At 45.9% G+C, this 17,350-nt stretch overlaps 1 protein-coding gene across 1 annotated transcript; it reads left to right on the top strand.

The window, feature by feature from the left end:
* The first annotated feature begins 4,447 nt into the window (after nucleotides 1–4,447).
* LOC143822420 (uncharacterized) lies at nucleotides 4,448–16,876 on the top strand. The gene is made up of 5 exons (XM_077307538.1): nucleotides 4,448–4,537; nucleotides 7,760–7,876; nucleotides 14,721–14,964; nucleotides 15,144–15,227; nucleotides 15,507–16,876. Exons 1-5 carry the CDS (start codon nucleotides 4,448–4,450, stop codon nucleotides 16,004–16,006), a joined length of 1,035 nt encoding a protein of 344 aa, XP_077163653.1. The 3' UTR covers nucleotides 16,007–16,876.
* The last annotated feature ends 474 nt before the right edge of the window (nucleotides 16,877–17,350 follow it).

Genomic DNA, 17,350 nt, shown 5'->3' with positions numbered 1-17,350 from the left:
AAGAAGCAAACTAACTATGCATTTCTAAATAGTTAGATCAGGGGTAGTCAAACTGCGGCCCTCCAGTTGTCCATGGACTACATTTCCCATGAGTCCCTGCCAGCGAATGCTGGCAGGGGCTCCTGGGAATTGTAGTCCATGGACATCTGGAGGGCCGCAGTTTGACTATTCCTGAGTTAGAGGATACATATTTGTTTACCATTCATAATGTAATGTTCCAACATTCTCCAGAGCTTGGGAGACTGGCAAAGGGTTCCCTTTGCGTTCCAGGAGGGTTTGCTTATGCAGACTGTTGCTCCTTCAGTGGCAGCATGATTGTTAATCCTTTGTCCCGAAAACTAATCCTAGAGCTTAATAACATTCAGTCCCCAAACTGATCATGTGTAAGAATATGCATGCAGACTAGATTTTGAGCGTATTAATGTTTAAAAAATGATAACATTTTTGTTGGTAGACATGGTTGCATTATTAAATTAAATTTACCCTTTTGCCGTACAGAACACACCTAGCCAGAACAAAACCCAACGAAGCTCAGGGACACGGATAGCAGGCCCGATCCTGCTCCCATAAGTGGTTGTCAAAACAATGCTGCAGCCATCCAGAGTATATGCTTGATAATGAGTTCTCAGGGGTTGCAAACAGCAATTACGGCGACAGCTGTGGGAGTTGGGAATTTTCTGTGACAAAATCCTGATGGAGTAGCACAACAAATTAGCATGGATGATATGCCACCTAAATCAGTGGCGCCTAAAAGACGAACTGCATTTGCTTCCGTCTGGCCCATTATGCACGGCCGCCGAAACGGCGATTTCGGGGCACATGGAAAACGTGGAGGGGGAAGACGTGAAGCACACCGGTTCTGCACGGGACGGGGAGCAACGGTGGCAAAACCCAGAGTAACCAATTATGCACGCGGCGATCCAGGCGCCGCTTCTGGTTGCGCCCCGGTCACCCGGAAGCTGCGCTTTCTTCCGCGTTTCACTGACGCGGCTTTTTCGGCGGCATGCACCGAAGCTGCGGCCGGTTGCAGCCGGCACCGTGCGTTATCGGTGATTTTAGTCGCTGCCATTCCACCCCAAATGTGCATTATTCCCCCCGTACATAATGGGTCTATGAGTTTTTGTGAGTTACAGCCTACTTTGTGAGGTAGATAAGTGATAGAAAACTCTACTGGGGAATTTTTATGGGGAAAATTAGGTAGGGGACAAGCCAAAACTTGGTGTGAATTACACTATGAGCCTTTCATGTGTATATCACAGCGGAAGTTTTATTTTTTATTTATTTTTATTTATACTTGGATTTATATCCCGCCTCTCACAACTTTCGTCGCCTCGAGGCGGCTAACCATTAAAACCATGAACAATTACCCCATGAAAAACCCATTAAACCGGTTACAATACATACTCACCTCTGCCATTAAGTCTGCCACTAGCACAATCTTCAAGAATGTAGAAGTTACTTTAAGAAGGTACAGTAGTGTGCTGAGTCAGCATCGTTTGGGGGAAAGAAAGGTCGCCTCTTGACCTCTTGGCCTAGAAAGGCATGCAATATTTAGATGGGATGGAACATATTAATGCCCTACAACAAAAAACAGACTCAACCAAGGCTGGCATCTCCTGAATTCAGTCCTGAGGGAGATGCTGAGGTGCCAAAACACATTGACCTGCTTGTTCTTTGCTTGCCAAGAAAAAAAGAAATGAGACACCGTAACTAACTGATTTGTGGTACGTAAACTTCCCCTGTTTTTGCTGAGAGTGCATGATCCAGTTTCTTCTTGGTGATTATGTCCCCGCTGGGAATAGTTGCATGCCTGGCCTGTGGAAATGAAATATTTTCATAATATATTTATTCATGGAGCAAGTCATGTATTTTATTGTCTCCAGGTGATGTTTGCCACGGTTTTGTCCCTTTCTGTTAACCTCGTTTGTCTGATATTTATAGATTAGCGTTTCATAGCAACCCAGAATCGAGATGTTGCCAATAGATTTTTTTTGTTCATTGGTAAGGCTGCCTATGGGTTATCCCATCCATTTGCCATCTGGCCGGAAGATGCCAAATAGCCCGGACGAGTCATTGATTTATTTAATATGCTAATCGACCACACTGTCAATGGATTTCCTGAGGCGGTGTACAGATTAAAAACTGAAGACGAACGATAGAACAGGATAAAGCCAGTTTAAGACGGATGTATAAAACAAGGGCTAAAAGCCAAGGGGACAAGGATATATTGAAATAAATTTCACAGCCTGTCTAAAAAAAATTAATTAGCAGCACAGAAAAGGAACTGACAGCAGCCCCTCAAAAGAAACCCAAATGAAGAAAGCATCAATCAATCGGACACTTGGAAGGAAAAGGATGGACGCTGTAACCGCTAGGCAGACATTTACAGAGAAGGTGATTCATAGAGAGGTGACAAGATTAAAAAGGCTCTGTCTTTACTAGTTTTTCACTGCGCTCATTATGGCTCAGGGGAGCAGGTGCGGAACAGGGCTGATGCAGATATTAGGTATCCATCAGATTCACGTAAGGTGCATGTCACATTCGGTCAAGTTGCTTCTGACTTACAGCAACTCTTTAGTGACCTCCACAACATCTTATCTTCAACAGCCTTCCAGTCGTGGCTTCCTTGATTGAGTCCATCCATCTCAGGTTGGGTCTCAAACGTCATTATTTTGAGGCAGGAAACAGCGCAGGAAGGCAATGTGACTTTTGAGCTTCCACTTTAAACTGCTGTGAATTTCCTCCCAGCCTAAAGTGGAAGCTCAAAAGTCACATTGCCTTCTTGCGCTGTTTCCTGCCTCAAAATAATGACGTTTGAGATCCAACAACACTGTGTGTCTGCTTGCCTTCCTCCACTCCCCGCTGTATTTCTTTTTTTTATAGTATGAACAGGATTACGTTACATCGTAGATTCAAAGTAGTAGAAGAAGAAGAGTTGGTTCTTATATGCTGCTTTTCTCTACCCAAAGGAGTCTCAAAATATGATAGCCTCAGTTTAGCCATTGTAGTTCTAGGAGAATTCAGGCTTGATTTGGTCTAGGACTCATTGATTTGTCTTTTTGGTAATCAATAGTGTCTGTAAAATACTCCTCTAATGCCATATTTCAAATGAATCAACGTATCAGTTTTTTTTTAAATTGTCTAACACTGACTTCCATCTAATAATGGAGGATACTATGTAATTATCTACTTTGACTGCCAGCAACCCATCTTTACAATTAAGGATCTTTTCTAGCTCCTTCATGGCTGCCCTTTGCAGTCAGTCTCCTTCAGATGGAGCTAAGGAATAAAAAAAAATCCTTTTCAAAATTTCATTTTTTTTCACCATCAGTCCGTTGCTGCTGTTGTTGTTACTGACTGCTCCTCTCTGCAAGTTGGCTCAGGGCAGTTTATAAAACAGTTAAAACATTCACGGTCAAAATTTAAAGCATTCTACAATTAAAACATCCAATCCAAACCCCCTCAAACCACAACCACCCAACCCTATCCTGCCCAAACCATCCTCCACCTAGAGGGGAACAAATGTCCAACCAAGAAGAAAAGGAAAGGGGAATCTGGAGAGGAGAGGAAAGGAAAGGTGGGAGCCTCCATGATGTTCAGCTACCCCGGCCTCAGCCATAGGCCTGGCGGAATAGTGCCGTCTTACAGATCCTGTGGAAGTGCAATAGCTCTGTCAGGACCCTAATTCCACCAGAGTGGGACCAGGCCTGAAAAGACCCTGGTCCTACTCAAGGTCAGGTGGGTCTCTGGGTTTGGGATTACCAACAAATTGGCACTTGATTAATGTGGGGCCACTGTATTTCAGCAGCAGCTGTGCCCGTGGCAGCCCACCCCCTGGCTGCACTCACCAGGACTGTGAGCAGTGGTGCCATCACACTCCCCGCTGGGACCCCGTGTGGCTGGGAGGCTGGTCTGAGGGACTGAGGAAGGCTCGGGAGACCTGGGTGTGCCCAGTTGAGCAGGTGGCTGTGGGTGGGGCTGGGAGCAGGGCTGGCGGGTCCCAGTCACGGCGTGAGTGCGGGTGGGCAGGGGCGTGGGAAGCCTCACCCAGCTGGCGGCCCCCTCTATGAGCGGGTGGTTTCACGCAGCGCTGGGAGCAGGACCGGCATGTCCCCAACATGTTGGGCATGCTCACAGGGCTGCGGGAACTTCCAGCAGCGGAGCAGCTCTGCGATGATTGGGCGGGCTCCAGCGGCAGGGTTTGTGGGCCAGGCTGGCGCGCACCATTAGGGCCGCTTCCGTGCGAGGCCGGGAATGGGAGCAGGGCCGGCGGGGTGCCGTCGCGGCGTGCTTGCAGGCAGGGGCGGTGGAAGCCTCAGGCGGCCGGCGCACTTCCCGATGATTGGCCAGGCTCCAGCAGCAGGTGTCACGGGCTGGTCTGTCAGCTGGCGTGAGCGTGGCTTCTATGTGAGGGTGGGTCTGGGAGCAGGGCCAGTGGGTCCCTGTCATGGCGGGCGTGCGGGCAGGGGCACGGGAAGTTTCATCCAGCCGCCGGCCTCCTCAGGGAGCAGGTGGCTTCACGGAGCGCGGGGAGAAGGTCTGGCAGTTCCCTGCATCTTCGTGGCAGTGGGACAAAGGGGGCAAATGTTGGGCCCTCCGCTTGTCAGTCCGGGGTCAAGGAGCCAATCGTTCCTGTTACATGTCACAGACTTGGCCCACCCCTACCGGCCTTAGCCTTTTATTAATACCGAGGAGTGGTTACAGATGGTTAATGTCCCTTCCACCAGTTTGCATTCCATCTAATCCAGTGGTTCTCAACCTGGGGCTCAGGACCCCTTTGGGGGTCGAATGACCCTTTAACAGGGGTCACGGCAGGGCAAGCAGCTTGGCTGGGGGGGCACCATTCACACAATAGCCTTGTAGGATACATCAAGATAAAGCAATTCACCTCTTTGGAGCATAGGAAAAGAGCGAGATCGGCATGGTGGGGCAAGAGGCAGACCTGAATTGAGAAACCCTGGGGAAAAAACCAATTGATAACCAATCATGAACAATAGATCTTCATGCCATTGGTCAGCTTCGGTTTAATTTCTGTGGAAGAACACTTGCATAATTTTATGGTTGGGGGTCACCACAATATGAGGAATGGTATTAAAGGGTCATGGCATCAGGAAGGTTGAGGACCACTGATCTAATCCATCTTTCCTTATGTTATGATGATTCACATGGAGCAGATTTAAATTGCTAGACATCAAAATCCAAGTGCAAATGGCTGCTGAAGTGGATCAAAGCTGCATTATTCTCCATGTGTGGAAGCGACGAACAGCTTTCTGGGGACTTACAGCGTAACTGGTGGTGCCCAAGACCCACCTGCAGACGCCAACCCGTGGATTGAAGACCACAGCTTTAAAGAATCTCTTCCCACTGAAAACACAAACAAGGCCAATTGTGTCTTAAACAGCCAGTTATTGGTTTTTGCAAAAGGATGGCTTTGTCATTTGGTCACATGCCACACGCTAGGATAAAAGCCAAGATACAACAAAGGAGTCTTTTGTTCTGCATATCTATTCTTGTATGTGTTTGAAGTGGAAGTATAACAGCGATAAAGAATTCACTTATTGTTGTGAGAGCTGAGCCGGAGCCTCAGGAGCGTTTGCACCTGGCTTCGAGCAAACCTTGGTGTCAGCATATCGTCATTTGTTTAGCCAAAAAACTGAAAGGCAGCTGTGGGGAATGTAAACAGCATTGTGCTGAAGTTTATGCTCTGCAATCTGCCACGGATGATTTTTTTCAAAGGCCGATGTAACGTTTGATTCAAGCAAATAACCAGAAGGTTGCATATTTTCCCTCTGATTTTTTTTTTAAAAACTGATTGAAAAAAAAATGTTTGCTATCATGGGTATTTACTTAAACCCTTTTAGAAAAAATCATTGTGGACATGGAAGCCTTTGGGGAATAAGAGTTTTTTCCCCAGTACATTTTCTCAGTCTGATTCTTATTCCCAGTTCATTTCAAATGTTATTGAAAGAAAACGTAGGCAAACTCATAGATATGTATCCAAATAAATAAATATGAAAATGTTTTTAGAAATGACATTTCTTGTTACTTCTAATTGTGTACTGTGCTTGGGACCATTCAGGAATGAGCAGAATATAGCATGTTTTCCTGCTTCTTTTGATTTTTGTCATTTGTCTTGAGTTGGCCTTTCATATTCTCATGTATTCTTCTCTGAATCCTTTGAAGGCAGCCTTCCTAGAAGGGAGGAAGTATTCCAAGTAGGCTTTTCCCAACCCTATTTCTCCTTTCAACAGAACTACTGAATCTCATTTGCCATCGTGACACAATAAGTTAGGATTTTTTAACCTGGAATAGAGGGCCCTACTCCTCTGATGACTCAGCTTCTTAGTACAGGGCTCTATAGATTTAATCCAGTGGGTAGCCATGCAGGTCTGAAGTAGCACACCAAAAATTGAGTCCATGAGCACCTTTAAGACCAACAAAGTTTTATTCAAGGTGTGAGCTGTCTAAGGAATCAGAAAAGAAAGGCATGCTAAACAAAGCTAGAAATCCATTTAATGTTTTTAAAAAGTTTAGCCAGGATGGAAGTCTGGTTTGGGGAGTATGTGAGCGAGATTGCAGATTAAAAAAAAAAAAGACATGAAAGGAGTCAGGAACACATCTTCTCTGAACCACTTTACTGTTATTGTTCCTCTCTCTTTTTTTAAATGGGGAGGAGTTACCAAGAGCTAGACATGGAAGAAGAAAGATGGATCAGCAGTAGGATAGAACAGGATGTAAGAAAGATTAATAGTTAAAATATGAGTTCAAATCATCATCATCATCTTCAATATTTATTGGTTTTAATATAGCAGGCTCAGAGCAGTTTACAATATGTGTCACATGTACATTGTTTATAAAATCACAGCTTAAAATGTTATTTAAAATTACAGTACTCTGTTAGATTCAAGTGGGTAGCCGTGTTGGTCTGAAGTAGCACAATAAAATTAGAATTCAGTAGCACCTTTAAGACAAACAAAGATTTATTCAAGGCATGAGCACTCAAGAGCCCAGGCCTTGAATAAATCTTTGTTGGTCTTAAAGGTGCTACTGGACTCTAACTTTATTGTGCTCTGTTTGTTATTGTTGTTAGGTGCGAAGTCGTGTCCGACCCATCGCGACCCCATGGACAATGATGCTCCAGGCCGTCCTGTCCTCTACCATTCCCCGGAGTCCATTTAAGTTTGCACCTACTGCTTCAGTGACTCCATCCAGCCACCTGATTCTCTGTCGTCCCCTTCTTCTTTTGCCCTTGATCGCTCCCAGCATTAGGCTCTTCTCCAGGGAGTCCTTCCTTCTCATGAGGTGGCCAAAGTATTTAAGTTTCATCTTCAGGATCTGGCCTTCTGAGGAGCAGTCAGGGCTGATCTCCTCTAGGACTGACCGGTTTGTCCGCCTTGCAGTCCAAGGGACTCGCAAGAGTCTTCTCCAGCACCAGAGTTCAAAATCCTCAATTCTTTGATGCTCGGCCTTCCTTATGGTCCAACTTTTGCAGCCATACATTGCAACTGGGAAGACCATCGCCTTGACTAAACGCACTTTTGTTGGCAGGGTGATGTCTCTGCTTTTTAGGATGCTGTCTAGATTTGCCATAGCTTTCTTCCCCAGGAGCAAGCGTCTTTTAATTTCTTTGCAGTCCCCATCTGCAGTGATCTTGGAGCCCAGGAAAATAAATTCTGTCACTATCTCCATTTCTTCCCCATCTGTTTGCCAGGAATTGAGAGGGCCGGAAGCCATGATCTTTGTTTTCTTGATGTTGCAGCTGCCGCAGGCTCCTCTTGGCCACGCGGCCAGGTGGCGACGTGTCCTGTCCGCAGCGATGGAGGAAATGGCGGCGGTCGGCTGCATGCAGCCGACGTTGGAGGGGGCGGATCGGGAGGTGCTTTGCGCCTTCCGATTCATCAGTCCTGCAGCAAGCCACCAATCCCTTGCCGGCAGACTGACAATCGGAGGGCCAATCCCATTGTCAGTCTGGGGGATGGTGCCAATCGACATCCTTCCTCATCCCAGACAGGGCCCACCCTCGGGGCCCTTACTGTTTTATTTTATCCGCTCCACAGGAGCGGTTGAAGATAAGGCCATTACAGTTAGGATATGCAGAAGGACCTGCGGTAGCAAAAGCAAGAATATAATAATATTAAAAGTGTTTTAAAACATAATTTAAAAACATGCAAACACCTTAACAATATTCAAGAGTTCAGCCTTCAGACAGAGCTCTGGTCTGTATTTTCTTGGCCGCCAGGGGAAATTGCACCATTTTATAAGAAACAAGTTGGAAAGAAGGAAAATTAGTTTCTCTTCCACAGGAGAAAAAATTATACCTTTTAAAATATCCACAAGAAATTTATTTCTGTTCTCTGTATACAGAGGGCAAAAGAAAAATACTGTGGAAGGTCTTCTGGGACAAATACGTAGACTAGTAGCGGTTGGTGTTCTTAATACAGCGATCTGCTACACAGGCATTTTTAAATGGGGGAAATTAATGTTGGGTAGATGAGAAGCTCTGCTATGGTTCATTTTAAACAATTTGAAATAGGGAGAAAATTCTGAGGGAGAGAGTATATTTCTGTACAATGTCACATCGATCTTAAAGAGCCAGTCTTGTATATTGAAACCAGGCAAGAGAATACCCCAAGCATCATCCACTAGGGAATAACAACAAAGAATATTATTGAAGCCATCTATGCAAGTGACAGCAAGGTTTGTTGGCACAGTGGTTTGCTAAAAAGCAAAGACTTCTGCTTTCTGCAAAATCTGAATCAGGCTACATGCATGCAGGCTTTATTTGAAAGTAATCCAAGTTCTGCCCACACTAAAGCCACAAGAATGCCATGAGGTGACACTACCATTCTCTTTCAGAAGAGATTTCTAATAGGATCCGGGGTCCTGTTCAAACATTTCTATTTTCTATTGCTATTTTTAAGATGTTTTAATTCCTGGTTTTAATGGATGCTTCTGTATAATCTTATGCTGGTCTATGACCGTAATAAAACTTACTGAACTGAACATTCATTCCAGCCCCAGACCTCTATACCATATGAAAACCAAAATGCTATTAAGTCCAGAATTCATATTAATGGGACATTTCCTGAAAACATGCAAAACAATCAGTTTTGATTTCAGAAGAGGGAATTTTGCTAACATGAGGTGACAAGCCATAAGGAAGTTAAAAGTGAGAATAAAGAGAGGCAGCGTGCCTGGAACCTATTTAAACAACACTCAAATCAAGAAAGATACCTCCAAATCTAAAAAATATGTGTGCAAGGTTGACTCCAGGCAAGGAATTCATAAAAAGCAAAACGGGTTATCCCGAAGGAAGTAAACAGAAAGGGGTGCATGTTCTGTTAAAGCAAATATTTATTTATTTATTTATTTATTTATTTATTTATTTATTTATTTACTTACTTACTTACTTACTTACTTACTTACTTACTTACTTATTTACTTAGTTATTTACTTACTTACTTGCTTACTTAACTTACTTACTACTTCAATTTATTAACCGCCACTCCCAAAGGCTCGTGGCAGTTTACAAAGTTCAGCTAAAACCTATTTAAATCCATTAAATCCCGCATTAATATGGACTAACATACATCCATAAGAAGAGCAAACAAAATAGCAAGTGATGATGGCAAAACCCTCAACCCCCCGTACACGTCTACGAGAGGGAGGAGAAAGGAGAGACAAGTCAAGATGGCATATGTTGTTGGCAACATGGGGACCCCAATTGTTTTTCCTGGACTAGAAATAGACAGTAAGATGCATTTTAAAAGGAGAGCAAAATCTCCTCGAGATCCCCAGCCCCGAAGATATCAGACTGGCCTCAACCAGGCCTAGGGCATTTGAATCACTCTCTGGGGAGATCAGGGTCCTGCACAACCTTAGACTGTTCTACAGCAGGGGTAGTCAACCTGTGGTCCTCCAGATGTCCATGGACTACAATTCCCATGAGCCCTTGCCAGCAAACTGCCAGCATTTGCTGGCAAGGTCTCATGGGAATTGTAGTCCATGGACATCTGGAGGACCACAGGTTGACTACCCCTGTTCTACAGGACCTGCAAGATAGAACTGCTCTGCCAGGTCTATGGCTGAGGCCTAAAACAGTGTCAAAATCCCTACCTCCCTGTTCAACACCAGCCAAATTTACATCAGAATATAAAATCTAGACCTGTATCAATCCTTCTACCATAAGAAGGAATTCATTAAATGATCCATTATGTTAGTTAGTCAGTCAGTCTGTCGGTCGATTGTTCGTTCGTTCATTTGTTAATTAGTTCATTCGTTCGTTCAATTCAAGTGAGTAGCCATATTGGTCTGAATAAATAACGGTGCCACTGGATTTTGACCAACAAAGATTTATTCAAGGTGTGAGCTTTTGAGTGTAAGCACTCTTCCTCGTTTAGTTAGTTATTGGATTTATTTGCCGCCCCTCCCTGCAAGCTGTCTTTGGGGGGGGGGGGGTTAAAGTGAAATTAAAAGATAAAACAATCCTACAATCAAATAGTTAATTAAAATCAGTTAAAACTATTCCTTAAATTTCTGTCGGAAACAGAATCTAGAGCAGGGGTAGTCAAACTGCGGCCCTCCAGATGTCCATGGACTACAATTCCCATGAGCCCCTGCCAGCAAACGCTGTGAGGGGCTCATGGGAATTGTAGTCCATGGACATCTGGAGGGCCGCAGTTTGACTACCCCTGCTCTAGCCATTGCCAATTCATATCCAGGGGAGACTCCTGCAGGAGGGGACCAATACGGGTATTTCTAATCTGGCGAGCTGATCTCCAATATAATTTTCATTCTCCAGATCAGACAATTCTTTCCTAACCTATTTCTTGGAAATTTTTCATACCAGAGGAAATTTATGTTATAAACCGTGAAAGTCAAGAACAAGTTTTAATCTGTAGTGTATCAAAAAGTCCATGGAAACAAAGCTTATTTTTCTTTCTTCTGGCTGTGACTTACGTGTATGTTGGATGGTTTATATTATAGAAAGAAATCTGTTCTTTCTCTTGAGAAGGAGGCAACTGAACATCCCTCAGTTGCTAATTTTGAGCAGTTAGATTCTCCCTTGAGCAGCTGTCAGCGACGATGTATTGCATAGGTCCCTTCCGCTAAATTCATTATAAAGTGATTGGCCTCCAGGAAGACATAACTGTACTTTGCCGCTGACTTGGCAGTGTCAAATCTTATCAGATGGCAAGTGCCGAAGGAGTTACAGGGATTAAACAGATAAATTGTTACTACTGAGGCTGCCACTTCCAAGTATTTGTTGACTTGTTGATCAATATTGATGTTTTAGACATGTAAAATCTCAGTCATTCTGGGAGATTATCATCGCTCTGCATTTTGCCAAGACATGATAGCGAAACTGCGGAGATTGACAGCATATAAATACGGCACATTATTAAATGAGGTTTGGCACATAGGGACAATGGATGAAATCTCCCCCTTTATATAAGGACACAGACATTGCAGCCTTCTAATTAATGTGTGGATACTTGGTCTTGATTTGCCAAGTTCTAGAACAATTGTTACATACTCTGGGACAGGGGTAGTCAAACTGCGGCCCTCCAGAGGTCCATGGACTACAATTCCCAGGAGCCCCCTGCCAGCGAATGCTGGCAGGGGGCTCCTGGGAATTGTAGTCCATGGACCTCTGGAGGGCCGCAGTTTGACTACCCCTGCTCTGGGAGATACAGTAGCAAATATTAGATATTATTTAAGAGAGTTGAATATGGGCAATCTCATTGGTTCAGGCTTTCCCAACAAGGGTTTCGTGAAACCCTGAGGTTTCTTGACGTCCCGGGAAGGGTTTCCCAAATGGGCAGGAGCTAATTAATTTTTGATATATATTTTTAAATTTTTTAAACATCTCAGGTAATACGACTATATATGGTCATGTCAACTTGCCCCCCCCCCCGCCCACTCCCACTATGGCCAATTATGGGCCTGGACGGGTTGGGAAAGGGAGGGGCCCTGGGTGGGGATGTCCACAGCTATGCTTCCCAACCTTGTCTTTCAGGATCACACCTTTTCTGGTGTTTTTTCGAAGCATGAAGAAGGCCTCAGGGGTTTCTCAATGGTACGAAAGTTGAGAAAGATTGTATGAGTTGATAGACATGATTAAAACCTGTGTCTTTTAGCTCACGGCTTGACGTCATGTTTATCCTTATAATACTGTTTATTAAATTTTCAAAAAAATGGCATACTGATTAAATTAAAACATTTAAAGAGCAAAATATAGTAGTTTCATTTGTCAAATATTAACTAAAAGGAACATAGTACTCTTGAGATATATCTCTGAGTTTCTTCCTGGATTTTGAAATTTTGAATTATTTGGGGGCATTTCCCACGGCTTAAAAATAGCACAATGGTTGCTGATTGAAAACGCTACTAATTTGCCATAACGCACGACGTCGTAAACAATCTGCAACAATCCTGAAACCGACCCGCAAAAAGCGCTTCGTTGTAGCGCTTCTAGGGGAATCCAGAAAACTGGATTCACCCTCCGGATAGCGATACACTCCTGCAACCAATCTGCAACAGTAGCGCTAAAGACCTGTGCGTTACCATTGTTGCGGGTTCTTCAAAGTCCCTCCTCCCGAGCCTGTCCTCCAAACTTCCGGCGAACTGTTCGCCATTTTTTTTTTCTCCGAGCGAGCGGGGATCTACGAGGCAACGGGACAGCGACTGGCTTTCAAGCACGATCACTTTCGGAAATTCTGCCCGGACACCACAAGAGTTTTTCACAAGCACAGTGGCACACACCGTCACGTTCCCAAAATTTGCCCAAAGCTTAAAACCCCGTCTACCATCGGCCAGTCCTAGCGGAGTCAACGTACAGGGAGCATTTTAAAAAATTTTCCTCTGAGCGTGCCAACGAACATTCGCCGTTCGCAGTCTCCTGCTTAGCTTAGAGGGGTTCAATAGACATGATTCGTGGTGATTTCATGAGGGGCGGCTTATGTGTAGTGGGTCTTTGTGTGGTTCCCAGTGCGTGCTTGTGCTTGGGTGCGGACAACCCCTTCCATTGGCGGCTAGACCTCCGGCAAGCGGAGTTGCCGTCCCCCGTTCATTTTAAAAAATTTTCCTCTGAGCGTGCCAACGAACGGTCGCCGCTCGCAGTCTCCTGCTTAGCTTACAGGGGTTCAATAGACATGATTCGAGGTGATATCATGAGGGGCGGCTTATGTGTAGTGGGTCTTTGTGTGGTTCCCGGTGCGTGCTTGTGCTTGGGTGCGGACAACCCCTTCCATTGGCGGCTAGACCTCCGGCAAGCGGAGTCGCCGTCCCCCGTTCATTTTAAAAAACATTCCTCTGAGCGTGCCAACGAACGTACGCCAGTTACATGTCATGTTTGGTTGATTTATGCTGTGGCTGGTGAATATTATTGGGGAACTGCCGAGTACTGCCGCACTTGCTCTCGGTTGAACACCGGCATGCGTTTGTGTAATGGCGGACATTTTCCTAAAATGGCTCCCGCTGCATGTTCAAACTGCTCTTCTCGCGTGTAAACGAATACGCGCATGCGTTAAGTCAAACAACAAGGGCGCCAATCTGGCCATTAGGAGCAGATCCTGTTCCCGCGCGAGGAGTTTTGAACGTGACATGTGACCTGATGTGGCCAATGTGCGTGTCCCCTGCTGCCCTCCACCAATCAGGAGCCGGCTAGTCCCTTTGTCTTTGTGTGCGGGAAGGTATATGATCCGTTGCACCCTGCACCTCCCACCACCATTTTGCTCAGCTACTAGCAAAAGCAACATGGAATCGTCTTCTCAAGCCTCGTCCGTCCCTGCAACCGGCCGTGGCCCAACTTGGAGGGACGCGGAGATCAGGGACCTGATCGGGATTTTCTCGGAGGAGAAAATCCAGGACGCGTTCCAGTCCTCCCACAGGAATAGGGAGGTTTTTGAACAAGTGGCTATTAAGATGCGCGCCCTGGGCCACAACAGGACCGGCCTTGAATGCCGGTCGAAGACGAAGACAATGAGGGCAGAGTACATGAGAGCCGTGAACCATAACAAGGGTTCCGGCAACGAAAAGGTGACCTGCCCCTACTTCGAGGAGCAGCGCCAGCTGTACGGGGACGGGGAAGGATCCGGCAGGCCGAAGCGCGTCGGCCGGAGCCTTAAGGTGGTTCGGAAGCCGGCTGCCCCGGTCGAGGAACCACCCGCTGAGGAGGATCCCGGCGAGGGAACCTCCTCCAGCTTTCGCCCTCCACCCCCCGTCCAGCAACGAGCCGCGGAATCGGTAACGCTGGACCTGATCGCCATCGTTCCTGGGGAGCCAGAGGAGGCTCCTGAGCAAACGCCCCTTGCCTCCGGTAAGTGATTTTCTTTTTATTTTATATTTCCTTTTAAGCAAATGTGTGTTCTGACGTTTGGGCATCGTTTTCTCGTGTGTTCGTTGCAACGCATAATACGGTAGGCTGTGGAGAGCTTGCTGTGGTTACTATTTGAAACGGTTTTAATTTTATAATTTTATAATTTAATTTTTAAAAGATTTTAAAAGAAGGTAGGCTGTGGAGTGCTTGCTGTGGTTACTATTTGAAACGGTTTTAATTTTATAATTTTATAATTTAATTTTTAAAAGATTTTAAAAGAAGGTAGGCTGTGGAGTGCTTGCTGTGGTTACTATTTGAAACGGTTTTAATTTTATAATTTAATTTTAATTTTTAAAAGATTTATTAAGATGGTTGGCTGTGGAGTGCTTGATGTGGTTAGTATTTGAAACGGTCATGTTTAACCAACAGCCCCAAAATATTTGCAGCATGCCTCGCCCATAGGCCTTCTGCAGTACTTTGGCTCACAACTTTGGGAGCTTGCTTTGTGGTTCATGGTGTATGCTTGCTCGTTTTTCACTATTTTCTGCTCTTGTCCACAGAGACACAGTTGCCAGGGACGGGGCCCCTAGAGTCTCCAGCAGCACCTGACGTGGATAGTGATTCGGGGGCATCAACTAACATTGGTAGGTATTAGTAAAAATAGGGGGGGGGGCTGTTTTAACTGCTTTGTGCTTTTCTGTTTGTGCAGGGCAGCAGCACTGCTAAGAGAAAGAAGAGAGTCCCTCTGCGTTGCTGGTGTAGGCTTTGAAGCTGGCTTTGCCACCCTTTGGTCCTAGATCTGTTTTTTTTCCTTTTTTTGCAGATTTCATACCCGGAACACAGGAGGAGGAACAGCCTAGGGTGCTTGGACCTCCTGCCCGGCGCAGGCGGATACAGATTCAAGATGGTGAGCGTGCATGACCTGTTCCTTTCGAGCCATAGCTGCAGGACAATGTCGCTAGGCACTAACCATGTGCTCCCTTTTAATTGTTGAGAGTCCTGCTGTGCAAGTAGGCAAAAGTAAAAGCACACCATGGGCAAACAAACAATAGCCATGTGCTCGCCGGGGATTGTTTAAATTCTTGGCAGGAAAACACGGGGACAAAAAAGAACACCATGTCCACCATGGTGTGTTTTGACTTTTTGGATGTTACTAACAGTTTTGTTTCTCATTTTTTGCCAACAGAGGTTCTTTCAGATGAGGAGGAGGAACCACCCCTGGCTCCAGGCAGCCCACCACCTAGAGGTGCGCTCCCAGCAGAGGAGAGGCTTACGAGGGAACGCGGCAGGCTGAGGCGCGTCTCCGTCTTGACAAGCGTGGGAGAGAGGCTCCTTGAGCACTGCTATGAGGAGTCACGGCGTGCCGCGGCCGCTGACCAAGCCATGCTCACACTCATTGCCCAGGAGGGGAGAAAATTGAGGGCAGTCCTTAGAGAGACAAACCAAATCCTACGCGAAGGCGTGGAGGAGGTGCGTCTGATAAGGAGACTCATGGAGAGGGCTGTAGCGGTCATGGAAAGGGCCTACCCTCCACAAATCGCCCCCCCACCACCACCCACACCAACACCACCACTTCCAGCACCCACCCCACCGACTCCCTCTCAGAATGCCTCCACCCAAACAAGAAGGAGGACTATTCTCGGAAAGAGAAAAATAAAACCAGCAGACAAGTACTCCCCCTCCTAGTTTTGCCCACTTTTTCTATTTCATGTTATCTGTGTTTTGTTGTTTGTTGAATAAAGTTTATATTTTTGACTCTGTCTCTGTGTACCCTACTGTAGAATCTGCAAGGCTGAAAGCGGCCTCTCTAGTGATTGTGTATATTGTGGTTCTGCTGTGTGGGTTGGAGGTTGGAGGGGTGTTAGTTCAAGGAGTTTTAGGAGTGTGGTGTGGGGTTAAATATGTGCGAGTTTAAGAAGTCACACTGGAGTCTTGTTATAAAATTTGCAATAACATTTTATTTTAAAAAACATTTTAACAGGGGAAAAACATTAGGGAATGAAACTTGGAGCCCCACCAGCACCACCACCCCCCACCCCCCTGGAAAACCAATTTTTTTTAACAAAAGTATACATTTAACAGGGGAAAAACATTAGGGAATGAAACTTGGAGCCCCACCAGCACCACCACCCCCCACCCCCCTGGAAAACCAATTTTTTTTAACAAAAGTATACATTTAACAGGGGAAAAACATTGGGGAATGAAACTTGGAGCCCCCCCCCCCCAACCCCTACCCCAAAACACAAACAGGAAACAAAACTCAGGTCCCACCGCTCCCCTCCCCAGCCCCTTCCATCGCCCTAACTCTCCTGCACAGCCGTCCCACGGTCCCCCTAACTTTGCGCCGGAAGAGCTCTTCGTCCTCCTTCTTCTTAACTGTGGGGAGGGAGAAAAAGTACACATTAGTACCACACATATTTTCAAATTTCTTTAGTTTACATGCATACACTTTTAAGTGGCCTTAGCCACAGTGTGAGAAGAGTTGGGCAGTGGGGAACATAACCTACGCTCTTCCGCCTCCCTCTGTTGCCTGTGCTGCTCAATCTCCCCTTTCAGCTCCGCCACTTGAGCCTCCAGGGAAGTAACTCTGGCCTCCATGGCACGCAGCCTTGCCTCCACAGTTTCAGCTATAGAAATCAAACAAAGAATTTGATCACACTCCAAAAGGAAGCATCACATCAGGCTCCCATATGGCTCCGTGTGGGTACACACACATGGGTCTCCCTCACAGACATAAAACTCTCACCTGCAGCCTGTCCCGAGGTGGAAGGTCCCTCTTCCTCCCCCTCCTCACGCTCAGGTGCTGTTGCCAGCTTGGATGGTGATTGTGTGGCTGGGCAAAGAAAAAGACAAATCATAATTAAAAGCACACAAAACAGAGATGAAACACAGCTGGTGGACACACCACAGTTAGAGTCTAAGCGCATAACCAAAGTGGTTCTACAGTACTGGCTGGCTAAGTCTGAGGGGGTTGACAGCATCTAAATACTTTCTCGAATTTCATTGGGGACAGTAGGGGAAAGAGGCAGC

The sequence above is a fragment of the Paroedura picta genome, chromosome 13, assembly GCF_049243985.1.
Source record: "Paroedura picta isolate Pp20150507F chromosome 13, Ppicta_v3.0, whole genome shotgun sequence".
Lineage (NCBI taxonomy): Eukaryota > Metazoa > Chordata > Lepidosauria > Squamata > Gekkonidae > Paroedura > Paroedura picta.
This window is presented reverse-complemented; position numbering and strand designations above follow the sequence as displayed.

Excerpts from the sequence above, each read along its gene's own strand:
- LOC143822420 (XM_077307538.1), top strand. The coding sequence starts at position 4,448 with ATGGCGGGCGTGCGGGCAGGGGCACGGGAAGTTTCATCCAGCCGCCGG. Across the intron at positions 4,538-7,759 it reads TCACGGAGCGCGGGGAGAAG|CTGCCGCAGGCTCCTCTTGG; the intron begins GTCTGGCAGTTC and ends TTGATGTTGCAG. Across the intron at positions 14,965-15,143 it reads GGGGGCATCAACTAACATTG|ATTTCATACCCGGAACACAG; the intron begins GTAGGTATTAGT and ends CTTTTTTTGCAG.